The sequence below is a fragment of the Vicugna pacos genome, chromosome 6, assembly GCF_048564905.1.
Source record: "Vicugna pacos chromosome 6, VicPac4, whole genome shotgun sequence".
NCBI lineage: Eukaryota > Metazoa > Chordata > Mammalia > Artiodactyla > Camelidae > Vicugna > Vicugna pacos.
The window spans coordinates 3102254-3123493 of record NC_132992.1 but is presented as its reverse complement, the minus strand read 5'-3'; the positions used below and the strand labels follow the sequence as shown (position 1 = coordinate 3123493).

Here is a 21240-nt window from a genome sequence, read left to right as displayed (position 1 = left end):
CTCCTGTTCAGGGTCCTTGTGGTGGGAGGGGAGATGAGATGGGCCTTGCACCTGTCAGGGCTGGGAAGCAACTCTTTGACCTGTTGGTTACAGGCTCCATTGAAGGGTTCTCAGTCTGGGAGCCCTGTGGTGACAGGGAAATGCTAGAAGCTTCTCTCTGGCCCTGGTGTGGAGGGATGATTGAATGCTGACATTTCTTCTAGTAAAATCCTAGTCCCTGAAGGGCAGGCTCCCTGCACTAAAGGCCTTTGGCCCATAGCAAGTGCCCAGTAGAAACAAGCGGTTGAATTATAGCCAAAGATGAAAATGAGCCATATTCCCAGGCACTGTGTCTGAAATGGGAGCTCCTGTATTACCCTAAAGGCTGAGGGTAGTGACGTTCCTCCAGGATGCCTAGGGTCAGGTCTGGGGTCATGGTCCGATGCTGCTCACAGTGATTGTAACATTCTTCAGAAGTCTCTTATCTCCGTTCAACCCCCGACCTGAGTTTTACATTCTAGTCCCTAATACATCTAGGTTAGCTTTCCTTTTAAAATGGGATATATTGGGGGGAGGGTTAAATAGCTCAGTGATAGAGCATGTGCTTAGTATGCACAAAGTCCTGGGTTCAATCCCCAGTACCTCTATGAAAAAAATTAATTAAATGGGATGTATTACCAATATAATATAAAAGTAATTTCCCAACATCTTTGAGTCAAATTAGCCCTCCAAAAAACCCTTGACTCTGAGGGCCCCCTGCTCACCCAGTTTGAGAAGGAGGGGTGCAGGCAATTTGCTTTCACTGCAGCAATGCCACAGTCCTCACTCTGGTCTCCGTGCTGCTGCCGCCAGCCCTCTTAACGACCAGGAGACGTGCTGCCTCTGTTCACTCATTCACCTGGTATTTCTGAACGCTGATCGTGTGCAGGACGTTGCCCTCTCTCATGACATCCACAACAGTAGCAGCTCTAAATGCGTACGTTATCTCAATCAATACTTGCAATGACCCTATGAGGTAGGTACTATTGTTATTATTAAACCCATTTTACAGATGGGGAAACTGAAACTCAGAGAGATTAGGTAAAGTGACCAAGGCCACCCTGCAAGGGGCAGAGCCAGGATTAAGACGCAAGCAGTCTGACCCCAAGCCTGCCCTTTTACCTCCTCTGCTGTGCACACTGCGCAGCTGGGGTAAGAAGCCTTAAGCACTGGGATAAGGGGCAAGAGCCCTGGGAGGCAGAAAACATCAGCTCAGCTGTGATCTTGGGCAAATCACCCTCCTTTCCTGGTCCTAGAATCTCCCCTGGCCCCCCTCCCTGCCCTGTTCTATTCTGAGATATTTAGGCTATTTAATGATTTTGTTGTTGTTGCTGGGGGGGAGGTAATTAGGTTTATTTATTGTTTTTCTAAAATGGGGTACTGGGGATTGAACCCAGGAGTTCAATCAAGCACTCTACCATTGAGCTATACTTTTCCCCCCATTTAGGCTATTTACATAGAAGAGGGTGCAGCCCACAGGGTGTGACCAGTAGCACTGGGAAGGGATATTTTACTTGGTTCCCTGGAGATGCTGACTCCCGCAATGTGCCAGGACCTTATTCATTCAACTCCCACCACGGTCAAGCAGACCCATTTCATAGATGAGGAAACTGAGTCTCTCAGAGGTTAAATAATTTGTTGTTAGTTCAGTGGCTTAACCTGGTAACGACTGACTCCTTGCTCATTTCACTCATAATAGCTCTCATTTACTGAGCAATTATTAGGTGCCAGACACTGGGCTAAACATTTGAATCTTCAAAACAACCTCCTAATATTATTATTACCAGTGAAGTCCCAGGCTCCCCATCTGTAATCTCTAACGTGGGAATAATAGTAGCACCGTACTGGGCGTTGTTGTAGGTGGTTAAGGAAGCTGCTCAAGGTCACACAGCTACAAGGTAGCTGAACAGGATTTGAAGCCAGATCTGCTGGGTTCAGCAAAGTCATGGTGAAGAAACATTACACTGTGCTGCCCAAGCACGGGCTCCCTAGAGTGGCAACAGGAAAGCCAGCTTTTGATTCATAGGGACAATGGTAACAGGTCTCAGGAAAAATCCATCTGTCCGAGAGAAAGTAGTAAAAAGCAGGCAAACAAACAAAAAAGCCTAAAAGGAGGGGAGATTAGGAACTCGTTAAACCGGTGTTCCCAACATTGCCTGTATCCAGGTGAATATCAGGATAATTTCAGGGGATACACAGATATACTTCATATTTTGTGATTTATTTTAAAGTGATAAATGTAACTAGCGCATTTGTGATTCCGTGGATACTACTCCTAAATAAAAGTGGTTAACTGATTTTTAAAATGAAGTAAGAAGCATCCATAAGGTGTGTACACCGTTCAGACGTTCTGTCACACTCTCAAATAAGTAGCAGCAGGTCATCTGGTTCTCGCCTCATACATGTCCAGGACCCGACCTCTTCTCCCCAAGCCCATTAGACTCTTTGAGCTCAGGAACTTTTGCATTTTGTTTACTGCACGATCCTTAGTCCCTAGAACGTGGCCCGGGGCCCAAAGGGAGCTCAAAGAGTATGTGTCGAATGAATGAATACAAAGTTCCATTCATGCACGTGGGCACTTTCCAAGAGAGAGAGGGTCCACAGCATTCATCAAAGTCTCAGGATTGTCTACCACTGAAGAGGGCCCCAGCTCCCCCATTTGGGGCCATGTTGGGCAAGTAAGTTGCCCCTTCTAAAGGGGCAGACAGTACCACTTAGCCAGCTGGACTGAGAGTTAGTAAGTGAGGCCTTGGTTTACCCCTTAGTTTTCCGTGAAGTGGGTTAGGATGAATGTCTTCCTGTCAATCCATCTGATCACAGCAAGAGGTGGCCCAGACACCCTCTGGGATCTCTCCATTCATAAGCAGGGCCCCCTAGAGCCCTCCTCTTCCCACCACCAAGAAGCAAGCTCTGCCTTGTATGGTTCCTGGTGTTTCATGCTTTGTTTCTTCCCAGCTAATGTGGAAACTTCCCAAAGGCAAAAGACCATGTTTTCTTTTGTAGGACCAGATATTAAGAAGATGAATATTCATCTCAAGCAGCCCTGGGTTAAAGTCCTAACTCAGCCACTTGTTGGCTGTGTGATCAAAGAGGAATTACTTCACCTCTCTGTTTCCCTCTCTAAAAGAGTGGATCTTGTAAGAATAAGAACTTCATTGTGTTTTGGGGGAGATTTGCTGAAATAGTGCATGTTGGGTATAGGATGATGATGAGCATGGAGCTTGGTGGAGCAAGGGATTTTAATTTAACCATGTCAATATTAAGTGCCCACCAAGTGACAGTTGTTATGCTGGGGACTGGGGAGAAGAAATGGGGGCGGGTGCTCTTATGTAAATTAGCTTATATATATTTGATGGTATCTGACTCTAGTCGCTGAGTGGGGCTGTGGGTGGCCACACTCACCATCTCTTACTATCTCTACCCACGTGGGGCTTACATTCCAGAGGCAGAGGAGAACAGATACGGGACTGCATAGTTTATGAATTGTGAGAAGCACTGTAGAGGGGAAGCACCCAGGGGCTTTGGGGGAATACCAGAATAATGGGGAGGGGCAGGTTTGAATCTGAAGGGTTAGAGTTACTTCCTGGTGAGTTACTTGGTGAGTGACCTGGCTGTGGAGACCTGAGGAGCAGCGGCTGGGACACCACTTTTCTCCTCTCCTGCACCCCCAGGGGATTGGAGCTTTTTCTCCAGAGGGGCAGTTTAGGAGGGTGCCCTTAGGCTGAAGCTCCGAGGCCCTGCCCTCTGGGCACTGCCACAAACACCCTCTAGTGGTCACAAGGCAGGCAGGCGCGAGGCTGGACGGGCCCTGGGAATCCAAGGACAGTGGGACTGATTGTCACCATTTTCCCCTTTCTGATAGGATCTCCACTGAGACATAGTCTTCCTGGAATGAGGGATGACTCTGGGACCTCAGGTCATTTAATTTTGGTAACCATCTTGAGCCTGATTCCTATTCCCATTTTACAGATGAGAACTCCGAGGCTTACAGAGCTGAGGGGGATTTAAGTAGGGTCAGTACTGAACTCAAGCTTATCAGACTCTGGTTTCCAGGCGTCCATCCAGCTGGCACCTAATGGGACCCCACTCACCATGCCACATCTCTGGGTGAGCAAGAGCAGAAGGCAAACTTTGAATCACTGTCCAGGGAAGAAGGCAGCCCTCCCCAGGAAGGCTACTGTTTCAGTCTCCACTTGGCTTGAGGCGCCAAGCCCTGACCTGACATCCCTCAGGGTGCTCCCCCAGGAACCCTGCAGAAAAGGATGCCCTGGTACCTGAACCTCAGGGAGGTATCGGGGACAGAGAGGGAAGGAGCCACAGTTCACAGATTTGCCTCCAGGGGTAGATGCTAAGCACTGGTGGAAGCCCTGAGGGGTAACCCATCTGCCTGCAGTCTTCCCTTTCTCTTTGCTTCCCATCTCTCTCTCTCTCTCTCTCTCTCTCTCTCTTTCTCTCTCTCTCTCTCTCTCTCTCTCTCACACACACACACACACACACACACACAAACTCCTTCCCCTTAGCCAAGCTGGCTGGGTGCAAATCCAACGTCTGCCACTAACTACAAGCTTGTACAATTTACTTAAGGTCTTTGTGCTTCAGTGTCCTCAACTGTAAATTAGTGGTTATCAACCTTGCCTACCCCAAAAGTGTTTTTATATGGAGTCTGGGGTCTCACTGCGTAACACTTTGATTCAGCAGGTCCAAGGGACCTCATCTGGAAAAACCATTGTCCTGAAGAGTGCTGCGCTTGGGCAACGCAGACCCACTCAGCTTTCCAGATTTTGGGATGAGCGCACATACTGGTTTCTGCCTCTCTGGTTTTAGCATCTTAGCACTTTCAAGACTATCTTCATTTCAGTGGCAAATTAAATGAGCAGGTTTCCGTTCCTCTGTTTCCTCATCTGTAAAATGGAGATAATAGTACCTATCAGGGTTGCTGTGGAATGACTGAAACCTTTGTAATGCTTGGAGCATTGCCTCCCCCACAGTAAGCGCAAGCTATTATTGAAATTCGCAGATACTGTGTTGAACGAAAATACTTTACATTACATTGAGTTTCTCCTTGTATTTTTTTAAGAGACAAAGAAAGTTTAATAGCTACACTGCTATAGGCAACAGCAGGCGACGTAGAAGTGCCTGTGTGAGCCTCTTCTTGCATTTCAAGATGAATTAATTTCCCCCGGGGCGAGAAGTGAACGAAAAGGGGCCACAAAAGGGGCTTCTCGGGTGCAATCTGTTGTCCTCTACGTATTGGTTATACAGGTGTTTCATTCACTTGTGGAAATCCACCCTGCTTGCGATTTGTCCACATATAATGCACTATCTCCAAGGATCTTCATGGTTTTCTGAAGAACGCAGGGCAGGCATCCTCATCCCCGTTTTTTAAACAAGAAACTGAGCCCAAGGCAGCAATTTTGATTTGGCCAAAGCAGTAGGGGATGGAGGTGGGGAAGCTTCTCAGTCGGGCCCTCCATTAGGGAGAATAACCGCCGCTCCCGGAGGGAGAGGAGAGAACAGTACCTGGCTCCAGGTAAAGCTCAGCAAAGGGTTCTGAGTCCTCTCTTGCAAACACCGCCCTTCCCCCAGCGCACACACAACTCGGGCCCGCCTGGGGAACTCGCACCACCGCAGAGCTCACAAGGCCAGCGCCACACGTGGGAACCCCCGAGGGAGACCCGCGCGCCGGCGTCCCCTCGGCCCCGCGGGGGAATGGCGCCCAGCCCCGGGCCAATGAGGGTAGCGGAATTTCTTTCATTCAGTGCGGGGCCGGGATCTTGCCCGGAAAGGGGCGGGGCGCCGCGCCGGGGGCGGGGCCGCCGCGCGCCGAGGAGAGGGCGGTGCCCGCCCCGTGGCCCGGCCAATCGGCGCCGCGCCCGGTGGGGGAGGGGGGACCAGGCCTTTTTTCCCTCCGCGCGGGGCCAATCCCGACTTTACAAGCTTGAACTTTTGCCACCCTCGGACGAGCGAGCGCGCCCGAGGAGGTACCCCGCCGCGCCGGCTCCAGGGGCAGGAGCGGCCTTAACCCTTCCCGTGCCGGGCGGCCGGCTGCTGCCGACGCGCCCCCACCATCTCGCCCCGGATCAGGCGGGACCTAGTCCCCTAACCCACCCTCATTTCCGTGGTGAAATGTCGTTGGTGAAGTCACGAGCCCTATGCATATCCCCTCTTCCTGATGCAGAGAATAAACTGGGAAAGGTAATGGGGTGGAGGAATCACCAGGCCTCGAGGGGGCCCGGGACTGCTGGCGGCCCGCCTAGCTCCGGGGAAGAGAGACTTGGCGACCGAGAGAAGGCATTCCCCGCCTATTCCCCACCCTCTGCAACTTCCTACCTCGGGCAAGCCTGGAGTCCCCGTGCACGAGGCATCTCACGCCCCTAGTTGGCTCAGATGACCGACCCCTGACTTTGCGCAGGGGTGTGGAAATCTCGTGCTATCATGGAAGACCCCGCTACCCCAACAAATCTGCAGCCCCTTGCTCCCAAGAGACGCAAGCCAGGAAGGCACACACGCACACCCACTTTTATTAGCTTTCTCTGGAATGGGGGTTTGTACCAACCCCGAAGTGCAGTGTGTTTGTAAGTTTGTGCACAAGCCAAGGAGAGGCACAGCACCCCATTTGAGTCCGAGTCTCAGTGGGTCCGCCGAGCCCTCGCGCCGCCCGCCCGTGGTTTGTGTGTGTATGTGTGTTCGCTAGCATCTGTGCCCGCGGCGCACGCGAACCAGAGAGCGGGCCGTGGGCGCTGTCAGGCCCATGGCGGGGGTGGGGTGCCGGGGCGAGCATGGGGCGGGGGCCCGGGCTTGGCCCGCCCCGGGAGCCGGCCCCTTGGAGCCTCGGGCCCTGCAATGGGACGTGTTCTCCTTTAAGAGTTAAGAAACTTGAAACCTTGTTTGCGCAACAATCAGCGCCGCGGAGCCGCCAAAGTGTCTAGACTGGCATATGATGGGAGGCAGCCAATGACTCCGCGGCGCTCCTCCGGGGGCCCTCAGTGTGCGTTTGAGGAGAACAAAAAAGAGAGAGAGAGCAGAGCGGGGGAGCGAGCGAGGGAGCCGAGCCGAGAGAAAGAGCCGCCGGGCGCTGCCTCGCCAGACCTCGCAGGGACCGCGGGGCCACCAGGAGGCACTTTTTGTGGAGGGGGGAGGGGGGCGACCTCTGCAGCCGCAGCGTCCGGGGCGTCCTCGGGCTGCGACCTCTGCCTCGGTGGATTGCATTTTTAATTAAGGATTCCCAGCAGCTCTTTGGGATTTTTACAGTTTCCACTCATGTGTTGACACCCGCGATCAGGAGAAATTCGCTCCAAGTGCATCTAGCGCCTGGGACCTGAGAAGGAGTTGGCCTTTCGTGCATGCAATTCCAGGGATTTTGGTTTAGTTTTGGGTTTCTTTTTCTTGCTTTCTTTTTTTTTTTCTTTTTGCAGAGAGTAAGAAGGAAGCCAAGGGTATCAACAAGCCTGCCTTTCGGATCCTGCAGGAGAAGCCCATGTAGTGAAGCGCCTGGGTTTTAAAGGCAGGGCTTCCTAGACACATTTGAGGGGTTCGGCGCGAGCGCTTTGTGCTCATGGACCAGCCGCGCAACTTTTGAAGGCTCGCCGGCCCATGCGGGGTCTTTCTGGTGGCGCGCCGCCTGCCGTCTCTCTAAAGCGCCCGGGCTGGAGTTGCTGAGCCGCCCGGCCGCCGGGGTCCATGTAGCCGCGGGCCGGGCGCGGACTGCGGCTCAGCGTGCGCGCGTTCCCCGCCGTCCCGCCCCGGCGATCTCCCTCATGTTGCAGCCCTGCGGCGCCCCTTCGACGACAGGCTGTGCGTGGTCTGCACGGCGCCCGGCGGCAGAGCTTCATGTGGGGCTGCGGCCCGTGCAGCCGGCGCCTCGCTGAGGGAACGGACCCCCGGTAACCGGAGACCGCCTCCCCCCCCCACCCCCGGCGCCAAAGGATATCGTATGTTCAGGTCCAAACGCGCGGGGCTGGTGCGGCGACTTTGGCGAAGTCGTGTGGTCCCCGACCGGGAGGAAGGCGGCGGCAGCGGCGGCGGCGGCGGCGGCGGCGACGAGGATGGGAGCGTGGGCAGCCGAGCTGAGCCAGCCCCGCGGGCACGAGAAGGCGGAGGCTGCGGCAGCCCCGAGGTCCGTCCGATAGCCCTGCGGCGGCCCCGGGACGCGGTGGGACAGCGAGGCGCCCAGGGCGCGGGGAGGCGCCGGCGCGCAGGGGGCCCCCCGAGGCCCTTGTCGGAGCCGGGGGCCGGCGCTGGGGGCTCCCCGCTGGACGTGGCGGAGCCGGGAGGCCGGGGCTGGCTGCCCGAAAGTGACTGCGAGACGGTGACCTGCTGTCTCTTCTCCGAGCGGGACGCCGCCGGCGCGCCCCGGGACGCCGGCGACCCTCTGGCCGGGGCGGCCCTGGAGCCGGAGGGCGGCGGGCGGAGTCGCGAAGCCCGCTCGCGGCTGCTGCTGCTCGAGCAGGAACTCAAGACGGTCACGTACTCGCTGCTGAAGCGGCTCAAGGAGCGCTCGCTGGACACGCTGTTGGAGGCGGTGGAGTCCCGCGGCGGCGTGCCGGGCGGCTGCGTGCTGGTGCCGCGCGCCGACCTCCGCCTGGGCGGCCAGCCCGCGCCGCCGCAGCTGCTGCTCGGCCGCCTCTTCCGCTGGCCCGACCTGCAGCACGCCGTGGAGCTCAAGCCCCTGTGCGGCTGCCACAGCTTCGCCGCCGCCGCCGACGGCCCCACCGTGTGCTGCAACCCCTACCACTTCAGCCGGCTCTGCGGGCCAGGTGAGCGCGCCGCGCCCGGCGGGGCCCCGGGCTTCCCCTCCCGTCCCCTGCCCTGGGCTTCTCTCTCTTGGGGACACCTCGGGCGGCCGGATCTGCGGGTGCTCTCCCGCGTGCTCTCCCAGGTGCCCCTGCAGCGTGAGAGCGCCTTACCCGGGCAGAGAAGCCGATGAATGGGTATGTGGGTGCACACATCAAACGGCAGCTTCATCCTGAGGCTCCTGCAGGCTCATAAGGGAGTATTCTCTGTGCAGCTTCAGACACCTAAAGCAGGCTCCAACTTCTTAGACCGTGGAAGGAGCGGTCAGGTCTAGGAGAAGCCAAAGACAGGAGTGCTACCCCCCTACTCCCAGCCCATTTAGCATTTGTGTGCATGTACCTATACCTACGGAATACTTTGTTGTATCCAGGCGGATGTAAGTTGTGAAATTGCAGACAATTCATGGCTAGAGTCAAAAGTGTAAATGGTCTCACTTGTTCCTTTCTATACTTCGGAGCATAGCTTTTGCAGGGTAACCCCTCTCAGAGTGGAGGCCACCTTCTTGTCCTGATTGCTGTTGGCATCCCTTGGGTGTCATCTGCCAGGGCTCTCTGTCATCATTTGCAATTCTGTGCCCAGCTTTTGTAGAGGATTGAGGGTCCAGGAGGTGTCTGAGTAGGCAAGGAGGCCAGGTATTTTATTACCTCTGAGAACTGCCCCCTTCTTTGTTCTCTTCCTGGGATTTCCTGCACACACACCCTCTTCCCAGCCCTGCTTACCTGAGTAGGCCCTGGGTGCCGAAGCAGAGGTGAGGACAGGTGGAGACTCCTGGCAGGCCAGAAGCTCGCACTCCCCTCACCCGACCCTGCACTGCAGAAATCATGCATTTTAGCCTGTAGCATCTTCTGGATGTGTGCATCTTGGGTGGCACTGGGGGTTCCCCAGGGGTGGGACTGCCAGGCGGCTATAGCTGTTGGGCCCGGGCAGGCTCTCAGTCCCTCCAGTCTGGCCCCTCAGGAGAGGGTCAGCACCTAGCCTAGGGGCACATAAGAGGGTCTGATCACCAGGTTTCCTGACTCCCAGTGTGGAAGGGGAGGGTGGGGCTAGGAGCATGGATTTATCCCGGGTGTCTTGTTTGTGTCTGAGGTGGTGGTGGCTAGAGAGGGAGGACGGTGCCTCAGTGATGATTCCTGAAGAGAGAGCACTGATGAGGATGAGGAGGGGGCAGCACTGACCTGACTGCCCTGCTCCAGACATGGTCCTTCTAGGCCTGATTCAGGGGCTTTGGGCTGTCCCTGACCTGTGGCTTACTGCCGGCCCTCTGTGCCTCTTGTTGCTCTTCCTGACAGCTTCCCCTGTAAGTGGCTTTCTCCCCTCTTCCATTCTGGCTCCTCCCTGCCTCTGGGGAAGAGAACCCTACTTGTGGTTGCTCTGTCCCTAGTTCTTTATCCTAGTGGGAGAGAACAGTGGGGTCCCCGTCTGCTCTCCTAGAGGGCCCTACCGGGCATTTTCTCTCTCACCGCATCCGTCTGACAGCAAATGTTTGCTGAGCACTTACTCTGTGCCTGGCACTCTGCTGGGTGCTGTAGCAGGGAGAGGGGACATATGAGTAGGATCAGTGTCCTCGAGAAACAGAATCTTCGGGTGAGGGTTGGGGGAGAGATGGGGCAGTGATGGGGGAGGAAGGGCCTGGCTAGTGGGGATGAACTCTGAGAGCACTGTGGAGTGTGCATGTAACAGGAGCACCGCCCAGAGCCTCATAGCTCTAACCTGGAACGCGGCCTTGGAGGATGGATGCGTAAGAGGAGGTGGGTGTCGAGGGGGAGGAGGAGAGGGCCGGCTGAGCATCAAGGTGCCAGGCAAGCTCAGGTGTGTGGGTGGGAAGGGGTGGCGGAAAAAAATTGGAGAAAACAGAGATGACCCACCGCTGCCCCTACTCCTTGGATAAGTCATTTTGGGCCTTGGTTTGAGTTTGGTGGACTTGGGCAGTTTTCAGTTAAAGGGCACACTGCACTGGAATGGTTCTTACCCAAAGACCTGGTCCTAGGCTTTGCCCTGCCAGTAATGACAACTTGACCTTGGAGGAGTAACCTTGTCACTGAGTCTCCCTGTGGGTCAGTGCTCTAGAAACATTGTCCACATCTAATTCTAGACTAAGCATTGGCATTCGCCTCCTCTGCTCCTCCCAGAAGGAGGCGCTATTGCAGGCGCTGGGTTTATTCTGCCTCTTCACTAGCTCAGGGCTCCCCCGGTCCCCCATTCAAGCCACCTGAGGGCACTTGGGAGGACTGATGGTCTGGGAAGTTTCGGGTAGGTGCTAGGTTGACCCTCTTGCTTCATCCCCTGCCTGATGGCTTGGGCCGCCAGGACTGAGAACTAGGGGAGCCGTTTGCTGCCCACCCCACCCCTGCCTCCTGGCCGCCAGCCTGGCTCCCGGAGCTGGGCGGGTGCATAGCTGGAGCTCAGCCGTGCGCGTCCTGATAAGGAGACCGCTCCTTCCAGGGCTCTGGGGGAAGAGGGCTGGGGCACCAGGGTAGGCAGACAGGCAGACAGACCCACATACAGAGCAGGCATGCATCTCGCTGGAACACCCAGCAGGCCAACTGAGGGACACCCACCTGGCACTCTGGCCTCCCCAGGGATCCCTAGTGCCAGGAGGCCCTTTTCTGGGCAGTTCGGTCCCTTGCTGCTTGGAGCAAACCCTGCTCCATCCTTCAGCTTGCTTTGGGGCCAGTCGCCTTCTTTAAGCCTCCGTCCCCATCTGTAAAGCAGGGGGGTGAACAGAATTCCTGGAGGTCTGACGTGCAGATTCCAGGTGACACAGGCCTGCCCTCTCCCCCATGCTTGTCTCAGAAAGTGTGGTCCCCTGTGCCCAGCTCTGCCCCGGGGCCTCCCGCTCCCGTGGGAGTCAGGCCATAGCTCTCCCTTCCTCTTGTGTGTCTTTCTGTCAGTTCACTGAGCTCGGTGCCTATGTGGACGGAAATGTGGAGAAATACTTTAATCACAGTTCTAACCTGTGTTTATAGAGCTCCTTTCTCCTGAAAGTATCCATTAACTTTGGAATAAATCTCCTGCTCTTTGCTTCACCACTTTTTTTTTTCTGTAATTATATTCAGTAGATTACTATTATCCAAATTGCGCCAGGGAAAGAGAGACAGAGCTAGAGAGAGAACTTCTAAATGACTGAAGGAGGCCGCCTAGGAAAACACAGGGTTCCCAGGCCAGGACTATAGGAATTAGAATGGGCTAGAAAGTTTTCCTTTTATTTGGCCTGGCATTATCCCTTTGAAATGAGATCAATTTCAAGTTGGGCTTCCAAGCCCCCGCCCCGCCCCTCTGGCGGCCCCTCGGCCTGCCCGCCCTGCTCCTCCGAGCTCCTCCTTGGAGGTGAGGAAGGGGTGATAATGTGCAGTTTGCCTCTTGCTGGCGCCAGCCGGCCGCGCTGTTTATCTGGCTGCCGGGGGAATCTGGGCAATTAGGCTCCACCGGCCTTAAAGCGCCAGGAGCTTCTTTTCTGTGCCTCCCACCCCAGGGCTTGGGGTTGAGCCTTCAGGTTCTAGGAGGTGGAGAGGACAGGCACTCGGGAGACCACCCCTTGGGAGGATGGAAACTGGGAGGCCCAGGAAGGCGTGTGGATCCTTCCTAAGCAAGATGCTAGGCTGTGCAGATGGGAGTAGAAGGTAATGTCTCGAATTGAAACTTGACCAGGCACTGGGAGAGGCTGTGAACTCTTCTGGCTTTAGATCTAGGGTCTAGATCCCAGAAGGCTAAGTACCCCCTGGGGGCTGACCAGAGGCATGTCTGGGCTGAGCTGAGCTGGGCCGAGCGCTAGCCTTCTGGTACACTTGGCCCCTGGCTGACTGCTCTCCCTTCTGAAGGGAGTTGGAGGAGATTCCTGAAGTTGATGCCTGAGGCTGGACGTCTGAGGGGGCTGGAGTTTCTGATCTGTCTCCCCCCCACCCTCTCCCTCCTTCCCTCCCTCCTGCCCACGATCATTTCTTTCCAGGGGCTCTAAGAGTTCTTCCCTTAACGTTTAGACCATGTAAGTTGTCATTTAGAAATTAACACAACTTTTGCGAGAACTGAGATAGCTTCTAAGAGGGCAGGAGACAGAGGGCCTGGGGTAGCTTATGCTTTCTTTTCTGACCTTTTGTCCCACCTGAGTTAATGTCCTGGGGCTCTACCCTCTCAGATCCATGGTGGGGTGGGGTGTCAGAGTGAAAAGAGGGGTACCAGCTAAAGGTTGCTTGGTATTGTTCATAGTAATGTTATTCCTAAGAGCCAAAAAGTGAGAACAACCTGAATGTCCATTAGCTGATGGAGGAATAAACAGAATGTGGACCATCATTCAGCCATAAACAAGGATGAAGTTACCATAGGAGCTATAGCAAGGATGAGCCTGGAAACTAGTATGCTGAGTAAAGGAAGCCAGGCACAAAAGGCCTCATGCTATATGCATCCATTTGTGTGAAATATCCTGGAGAGGCAAATCCCCAGGGATAGAAAGTAGATTTGTGGTTGCCTGGGATGTGGGCGTCTGAGGGGATAGGGACTGACTGCTCATGGGGACAGGGTTTCTTTTGGGGTGATGAAAACATTCTGTAATTAGATGGGGTTGCTGGTCTCACAACTCTGAATGTTCCACGAACCACTGCACACTGCACTTTAAAAGTCAATCTTAGAGCATGTGAATGATAACTGTTTTTTTAAAAACAGGGTTTTTTTGGTGTTGATCCTCATCTGGACTCCCCCTTTGTTTAGTTAAAGTAGAATGACGTCTCTTCCCTTCCTGTGTGGCCTTGGGCGGGCCTTTTACCTGGCTGGACCCCAGCTGCCCCATCCGTTAAAAGAAGTTGAGTTGGGTGACCCTCGACATTCCAAATCCCCACGTCTGTGGGCCTTCATCCTTTTTTACTTGCCTAGGATGGAAGTTAGTGATGAGTTTGTAGTCTCTACAGTTGTTACACAGTTCTGTGCAAGTCGTTTTCCTGGAGTGAAGAGTGGGGGCGGGGAGGGTACGTAAGATCCCTCCTGAAAGCATTGCTCGTTCTCACTGACTGAGGGGTGACGTCTCAAGTCTGTGGATCTCACTTTTGGTCTCACTCATGCACTAGAACCCCCCAGCCCAGGGGTGGCCATGGTTGATGGGTGTCATAACGCAAGGCCCAGGGGGCTCCTGTGGGGGGGATCTTAAGGGCCTCCCCTCCCCTCGTTCCGGTCCCAGGTAAGCAGCCTCTGGAAGAGATGCTGGGGTCGATTACAGTGGCTTAACTCCAGCCACCACAGCCCATGGCTAACAAGTTTCACTTTTGGGGACAGATCTGGGGGCAGATGTCCAGAGTTCCCCACCATGTGTGGCCTGGGCCTCAGCCAATCATGTTTGCAAAAGGAACCCTGACACAGGAGTTGCAGGCCTTCTGATAAGTCAGGGGTCGTGGAAAGGGCATGAGGCTGGGGATCAGGAGACCTGGCCCCTGGTTCTAGCTCTACACCAGCTCCCTGTCCGACCCTGAGGGAGTCACTCCTACTGTTCAGGCCTCAGTCTTCTCCTCTGTACAGTGGGAACACTGGCCTCAATTCTGTTTCCTCATGGAGCTCTAGCCCTACCTGTGTTTTGACTCTTGTTCTGGAAGTCTGGTCCTCACTCAAGTCTGGTCTCTAACCCCTCCAAGGCCGGTGGTGGATAAGGGGGCTCCTATTGAAGGCAGATAGCCCCCTCATTGAGTCTTGTTTGAGGTCTCCCTTGGGTCACCCCTTTGGCCCCCCAGGTCCTCTTTGTCCACGGATGCCCCCAACTTTACCATCAGTCTCATCACCATGATCTTTGTCCGCATATGTTTACTGAACACTTTCTGTGCATGTGATGTACTGGACCCAGCTGGAGTGCAGGGGTGTAAGACAAGGTGGGTCTTGATTGCTTGTCTCACTGTGGTGTTGAGCAGAGCCAGGCCAGGGCTCAGATCCCCGCTCGACCAGGATTGGTTGGGGGACACTGAGCAACTCAGTTTTCTCGTCTGTAAAATGGGAATAATAATGGCCATCTTATTTATTTCTGAGAAAGGATGAAATAAAAGTTGGTGCCTGGTGAGCATGATTAACTACTCTATACCTGAGGTCCAAAAGAGTGAAAAACAATGAAGGAAATTGAAGAGCCCCAGCACAGAGAGGGACACAGGGTAGGCATTCAGCAAATGTTTGCTTCGCTCCCAATGGCTTCTCTGTGATTCATTTTCCTGCTCCCTAACTCTGGTCCACAAAAGATTCCCTGTTTCGAGCCCTCAGAGCCTTCACTTTGTTGAAGTCATTTCTAGCTGGAAGAGCCGGGGTGGGGAAGAGGTGAAGCTGCTTGCTCCTCCAACTAATTGTGCCTTATTATAATTGCGAAAAATGCTTATTACCCCTTGTGTCATTCCTGATACCTGCCTAATAATAGTTATTACCACTTTACTACCACTGGGAGTTTGTTTTAGTTTGCGATTGGTTGGTGTTTAGTTTCATTTACAGAAAATGAAGGGTCATTTCATTCATGCAAATTGTTACTTAGTTTAGCAAATTGTTACTTCCCAGAAAGCAAGAGGCTAAGGAATTCTTCTGAAGACAAAGTATATGTTTTTAAGGAGGAGTATTTTGGGCAAATGAAAGGAAACCCAAAGAAAAATACCATAGATGATAAAGAATCACAGAGGGTCTGAGCTGGAAGGGTAGTGTGTTCTGCTCTGCTCTTTACGGACGGGGAGACTGAGCCTGGCAGCGGCTGATTTAAGGTCTGCCATCTAGAAAATTGGGTTTGGCTTCCTGGGTTCCAACCAGTCCTGTCCTCCTCACCCTGAAAGATGCTCTAATGCAGCTCGTTTGGAAACCAGCTTCTATGTCTCCGTGGGCCTCCTCACTCACACTCAGCTCTGACTGGAGCCGCCAAATTTAGCAAATAAAAGTACAGAAAGCCCGGTTAAATTTGAGTTTCAGACAAACAGCACATAATTTTTTAGCATGAGTATGTCCCAAATATTGCACTGAGCATACTTACAGTAGAAATGTTTGCCATGTATTTCCAAAATTCAAATTTAACTGCCCATCCTGTGTTTTAGCAGGCCACCCTGACTCTGACTTTCCCTGTCCTTGTGTTTCTCCCGTTATAATAATAATTATTGCTGTTTGAGGAGGTATTTTCCTGCAGTAGCAAGAGCTCTGTGACCCTAAGCATTTAACATACGTTGTTTTCTTTTGCCCTCCTGGCAAATCTGGGAGTTCCATATGGTGATTGTTCCCATTTTAGACTTGAGGAAATAGGCTCAGAGAGGTGAAGTAACTTGCCTGAGGTCACACAGCCAAAGGTGACAGAATAGGGATTGAGCCCAGGTCTGTACTCCAAGTCTGTGGCCTTTCCTGTGGGCAGTGCTGTTCCAGGGGACGTGGGCAGCAGGGGTGCTGGTTTCCTGGGAGCCGGGCTAATTATTTGAAGAAACCGATCATCCAGAGCACGTTAGAACCCCGATGTGTGAACTCTCGCATCCCAGCAGTGACATGTTTGTCTCCTGTCTTCCAGAATCACCGCCACCCCCCTACTCTCGGCTGTCTCCTCGTGACGAGTACAAGCCACTGGGTAAGTGTGTCCTCCTTCTGACCCTTGGGGAGGTGCACACATCCCCAGCACCCCACCTCAGTGTCAGAGGGCCGGAGAGGGAGGGAAAGGGGAACGCCAGCTTGGTTGCCTTTGAAATGGGGTGAAGTTTTGCAAACACACCCCGAGTTGGGCCAGAACAGGCCCTGCCTCAGCGCAGGCTATTTACATCTTGAAATTCCTCGCTCATCATTAACCTCTCTGTGACCTTTAAACATGGGCCTGTGGGAGACGAATGGGTTTTGACTTCAGCATCTCGTTGGAGGTGGGTTGGTATTTCTGTCTCCATCCCGCTCCCTTCCTCCCCAGCCTTAGGTGGTTCTCCTTTAGTGTGTATTCACTAGCACTATGACAGATAGGTTGAGCTGGAAGTCGCTGTTAAGAGGAGCTGTATGTTTTAAGCCCGAAAGTTCACCTGGGCAGAAACAAGTTAGAATATTTAGAAAGCAAATGCCTTGATACACAGAGTCCCTGGCATGGGCGGTCCCCCTGCATAGTAATGTCCTTGTCAGCAGGTCCCACTGTGTGTTTTCTGTAAAGCCTTGGGGCTAAATGAGCGGCTCATATCGTGGGGTAGATGCATGTGGTTTGAAAAGTGGAGATGGCTTGTTCCCTGGGTGTCCTGGCTCCTTCACTGAAGAATCTCAGTGGTGGGGGCGAGTCAGTGTGGCCTTGATAGTACCAGGAGAGCAACTCTGTGGCCCAGGCAGTTCCTGTGGGACTCAAGCTTTAGAAGTCAGATGGCGTGGCAGTGATGCTAACACATTCCACCCAGTGACCACAAAAAGTGGGTTTTGTTTGGTTTTTGGTAAAGGCCTCTTCCCGGTAGCGTGTGTCAGCATCGTCTGGGAGGTCACTTCTGAGTGTCACAGGCTCTCAGGCATCCAGTCCAGTTTTCTTTCCAGCCCCCTCCCCCCATGGAGTCCAAAGTGCCCCCCGGGTCCCTGCAGCAGTTTGTCCTCCTCAGTCTAGGAGGACAGAGGCTGTCCCATGACGGTGTGTGAGTCAGTGTCTTCACGAGGGCAACTTTCTCATTGTTTTTCCTGAACTATGGTCATCCCGTGGATGGAGGAGCTTTATTTAGCTCTCTGGGGGAACTGGGGAAGTCATCTGGTGGGACTCTGCCTCTTCATAGATGAGGACTCAGGAAGGATGTTCCAAGTGCTGAGCAGAAAGGCTGAGGAGGAAGCCCAGAGCAGCCCCTGATCGGCTCAGCAGCGCCCCAACCTCCCCACCAAGCCTGTCTCCCCATTTTTCTAAGTTAACATAATTGCACTAGGTGCTCAGAAGATCCCTAATTCCATTAGAGAGGAAAAAAGAAAAAAAATGTTCTTCGTAAATGTAGCACCTGAGTTGGAATGTCAGGCCTCATTGCCCTGAGGAATCGTGGGTCAGCTCGTGATAAAGCTGCAAAACTCAGAACACCGTCCAACCGGGCAGAGTGACCATCTGGAACCCAACAGGTGTCCCAGTTATTTTATAAATGGGACAACCGAGACGGAGGAGGAAGTGACACTTGCTGGTGGTCCTATAGCTCAGGGGTCCGCAAACGACAGCCCATCATTTGTATTTGCATGGCTTATGAGCTGAGAATGGATTTTTTTTTAAATGGATTAAAAAAAAAAAAAACAGACCCAAAGGACTATTTCGTGACATGTGAAAATTATATGAAATTCAAATTTCAGTGTCTGTAAAGAAGTTCTGCTGGAACCCAGCCACGCTCACCCATTTCCGTGTTGTCTGTGGCTACATCCACAGGACAGCGGCCGAGGGGCATTGCTGCAGGGGAGACCATATGGCTCGCAAAGCTGGAAATATTCACCACGGGGCCCTTTGCAGACAAAGTCGTTGACCCCTGAGTTTGCTGACTGGTAGTGGAGGTGGGACTCGAAGCCCGGGCTCCAAATTCCGGATGGGGTTTCTCCTTAGGGCTCTGAGCGGGGGTCAGAGCAGTTCACCAAGAAACAGGGTTTAGCCTGGGATGTTGCCACTTAGTGGCAGCAAGACTTGGGGCCTGAACGCTTTGGGAAGATTAGGAATGAAAAGCAAAATTCTTTTGAGAAGTTCCCACCCAGGCCTTGAGGTCACTATTATTATTATTATTTTTAAAGAGATTTTCCATCTCTCCTTACTTGCCTCCAAGTGCATTTGACCAGCAGATAACTTTTGCATACCCTGGTAAATAGTCCGAGTTATTTTGTGTATTATTTTGTTTTCCTTGCATTGTTACTTTTTCATAAGCACAAAGTCAGTTCACTTCTAAGCTGCTCTGATCACATGAGACCAAAAAACAAAATAAAACTCAGAACCCCCAGTCAGCATCTGGCAAGTGGAAAACGAAAAAGAAAGAAAAAGGCCAAATTGGTTAATGTTTCATCTTCCCGCTCCCCAAGCCATGTGGTAAAAGGAAAAAATTCCTACAGGATGGAATGGAATCCTAGCTAGCTAGGGCCTAAGCTGATGGTTTTTGTCCCAGGAATCCCCAGCTTAGAGCGGCCCTCCTGGAGCCAGGTGGGACCAAGCTGAGCCAGACCTGGGTTGTGTTGGGTGAGAAGATGAAAAATGCTCCAGGCCTCACAGAAAGAACATGCCTTCTGACTCCTGGACAGACCTGTCCCTTAACGGGGACAACGCCCCACTGCTGGTGGCAGAGGCACAGGCCCAGGAAAGACGTTCCAAGTCGGCCTGCCCCACGAGGCATTGGCTTATCCAGCGAGGAGCGCAGTGTTCAAGAGAAAACAGGGGAAAACAAAATAGCACATGCGATGAAATGCTTGCAACTACTTAAATGACAATGAATGCCTTAAAACACACACACACACACACACACACACACACACACACAGTCCAGGCACTGCAAGTTGCTCTGTGAGCAGGTTTGGATGTGACGGAGTAGGGGAGGGGAGAGAGAAAAAAGTTAATCTGGGAGCAAATGCTTGAGCCCTTAATTAGAGGGGTGTAAGCGGGACAGAGTAAGGATGGCTGGCAACTTGTTAAAACAGAGTTTCCCCAGCTCCAGCGGGAGGAAGGAAGGAAGGAAGGAAGGAAGCAAGAAGGAACATCTTCAAGAATTTTAATGGTTGTAATTAAGTACAGCAACTATGAATTGTTAACGGGCTTAATTTAACCTTACCCAAGGAGGCTCCAAGTTGCTACTTGCTCGGTCCCCTGAACTTGGGTTATTTCTGTGGTCAGAGCAATTGAAACTTTTTCAGGTGCCAGGGCTGCAGCCGTCAGCATTTTCCAGGAGAGTTCCAGGGTTGGCTGGCCTGGTCGCGTGTGATGGTGGGATGGGGAGTGCAGCAGAAAGCTGTGAGGGGCACACTGCCCTTTGCAAGTGCTTGCATGGTACATATGCACGCGCACACACACATACAGACATGCATGAGAAAGAAGAGAGGATCAGCCCACAGGCCGACTTAAGTTCTCTTTCTCTTTCCCCCTGTAGATCTATCTGATTCCACATTGTCTTACACTGAAACGGAGGCCACCAACTCCCTCATCACGGCTCCAGGTGAATTCTCAGGTTGGCATTTCTCTTTTTCCTTGCATGTTGCCGTTGTATTGGACTTTACAGGAGGGGACCGGCGGCAGGGGCTTGACAGAGGTCCTTTTGATGACCGCCCCCCTCCTTTTCTTTTCCCTTGGCCTCCCACCCCTCAAGGAGAAGACTGCCAGTGTCTTCATCACTGGTGTCCTGAGGCTTAGGAACAGTCTGTAGGAATGAGACCTCAGGGTGAGAACTTTGCAGGAGCCTGTTGATCACGTGGTGACCATTTGTCTCGTGTGGAAATGATAAAAACCCAGCAAAACTCTCCATCCCCATTTTTAACAAGGGATCCTCTTCTCCCGGCTACAGAGCGGCGGCGGCAAAATAGATGTGTTTGTTTACATTTATCTTCGTGGGTTTCTCCTTCTGTCCCCGCTCTGGGGAAGGACTGATGTGAAGGGTTAGAAGAGGGGGAGATGGAGTGGGTAGAATGAGTGTGGGGAAGGGGTCTAGCAAGTGAGGAATTTTCCAGAGGCTGGTGGTTTTCATGTCCTTCCCTGAGCAGTGGATGCTGGGCTTAAGCAGAGAGGTCCTCCACCCGCTGCAGTTCGGAGATGGCCATAGGGACCCCCCCCTTACATTCTGAGGAATACCTAAATCACGCTTTCCTTAAGAAATGAGGGGTTGGTGGTGCCCTTGGGGGCACTGAGGGCCAGGAGGGACTCAGGTGTCAAGGTCTTTGGGAGCATGGTGGGTGGGGTGCACTGTGGGGACAGCTGGGGCTCGTGGCCTGGTTCCATGTTGCTTGTGGTGACAGCCCCTTGGGCTGGAGGTGCTTCCTGAGCCCTTGTGGCTGGATCTCTGTGAGAAGACCCCTGTCTGCTTCTGAACTGTCCTTCCCCGACCCTACACCCCTGTCATAATGGCAACGATAGTAATTGTAGCCATTTATTGAGTGTTTACTTTGGGCCACATCCTGTACTAGGTAGGGCCCAGGGTCACATCATAGCAGAGCCATTTGCCGCTATGTCACTGTTTCGTCCCCCACTTCTCTGCAAGGGCTGAATGTGCCTCCGATGAACTTATTTTGCGCGGAGTTCTGTCTGTCATTCGTGCTGTCCTTTCCCCGTGACTAAGGGTGTCGCGATGTTGGGGGCTCTCAGCTGTCTGGCCAATTCTTGTGGCCAGAGAGCCCTTCCCCACCCATTCCGTATTCCATCACAGCCACGGGAGATCACAAGAGTATGTCTCTTTTGGAGACAGAGAAACAAGAAGCTGGAGCAGGAAGTGACTTGCCCAGGTCGGGGGCACAGTGGGGCTCACGGTACAGCTGGTACTGGGGTCCAGGTCTTCTTTGTCCCCTTGTGGTCTCTGGTGG

At 53.3% G+C, this 21240-nt stretch overlaps 1 protein-coding gene across 3 annotated transcripts in view; it reads left to right on the top strand.

The window, feature by feature from the left end:
• Positions 1-5213: 5213 nt before the first annotated feature.
• The window catches only part of SMAD6 (SMAD family member 6), a 75823-nt gene continuing 59796 nt past the window's right edge, over positions 5214-21240 (top strand). Inside the window, exons 1-3 of one of the 3 annotated variants that reach the window (XM_072962197.1) lie at positions 5214-8774; positions 16298-16354; positions 19821-19886. In XM_072962197.1, the coding sequence (XP_072818298.1) occupies positions 7952-8774; positions 16298-16354; positions 19821-19886 (946 nt within the window). In that variant the 5' untranslated portion in view covers positions 5214-7951. Of the gene's footprint in view, positions 8775-16297; positions 16355-19820; positions 19899-21240 lie in introns of all 3 variants that reach the window. The other 2 variants (XM_072962196.1, XM_072962198.1) reach the window with 2 other exon arrangements.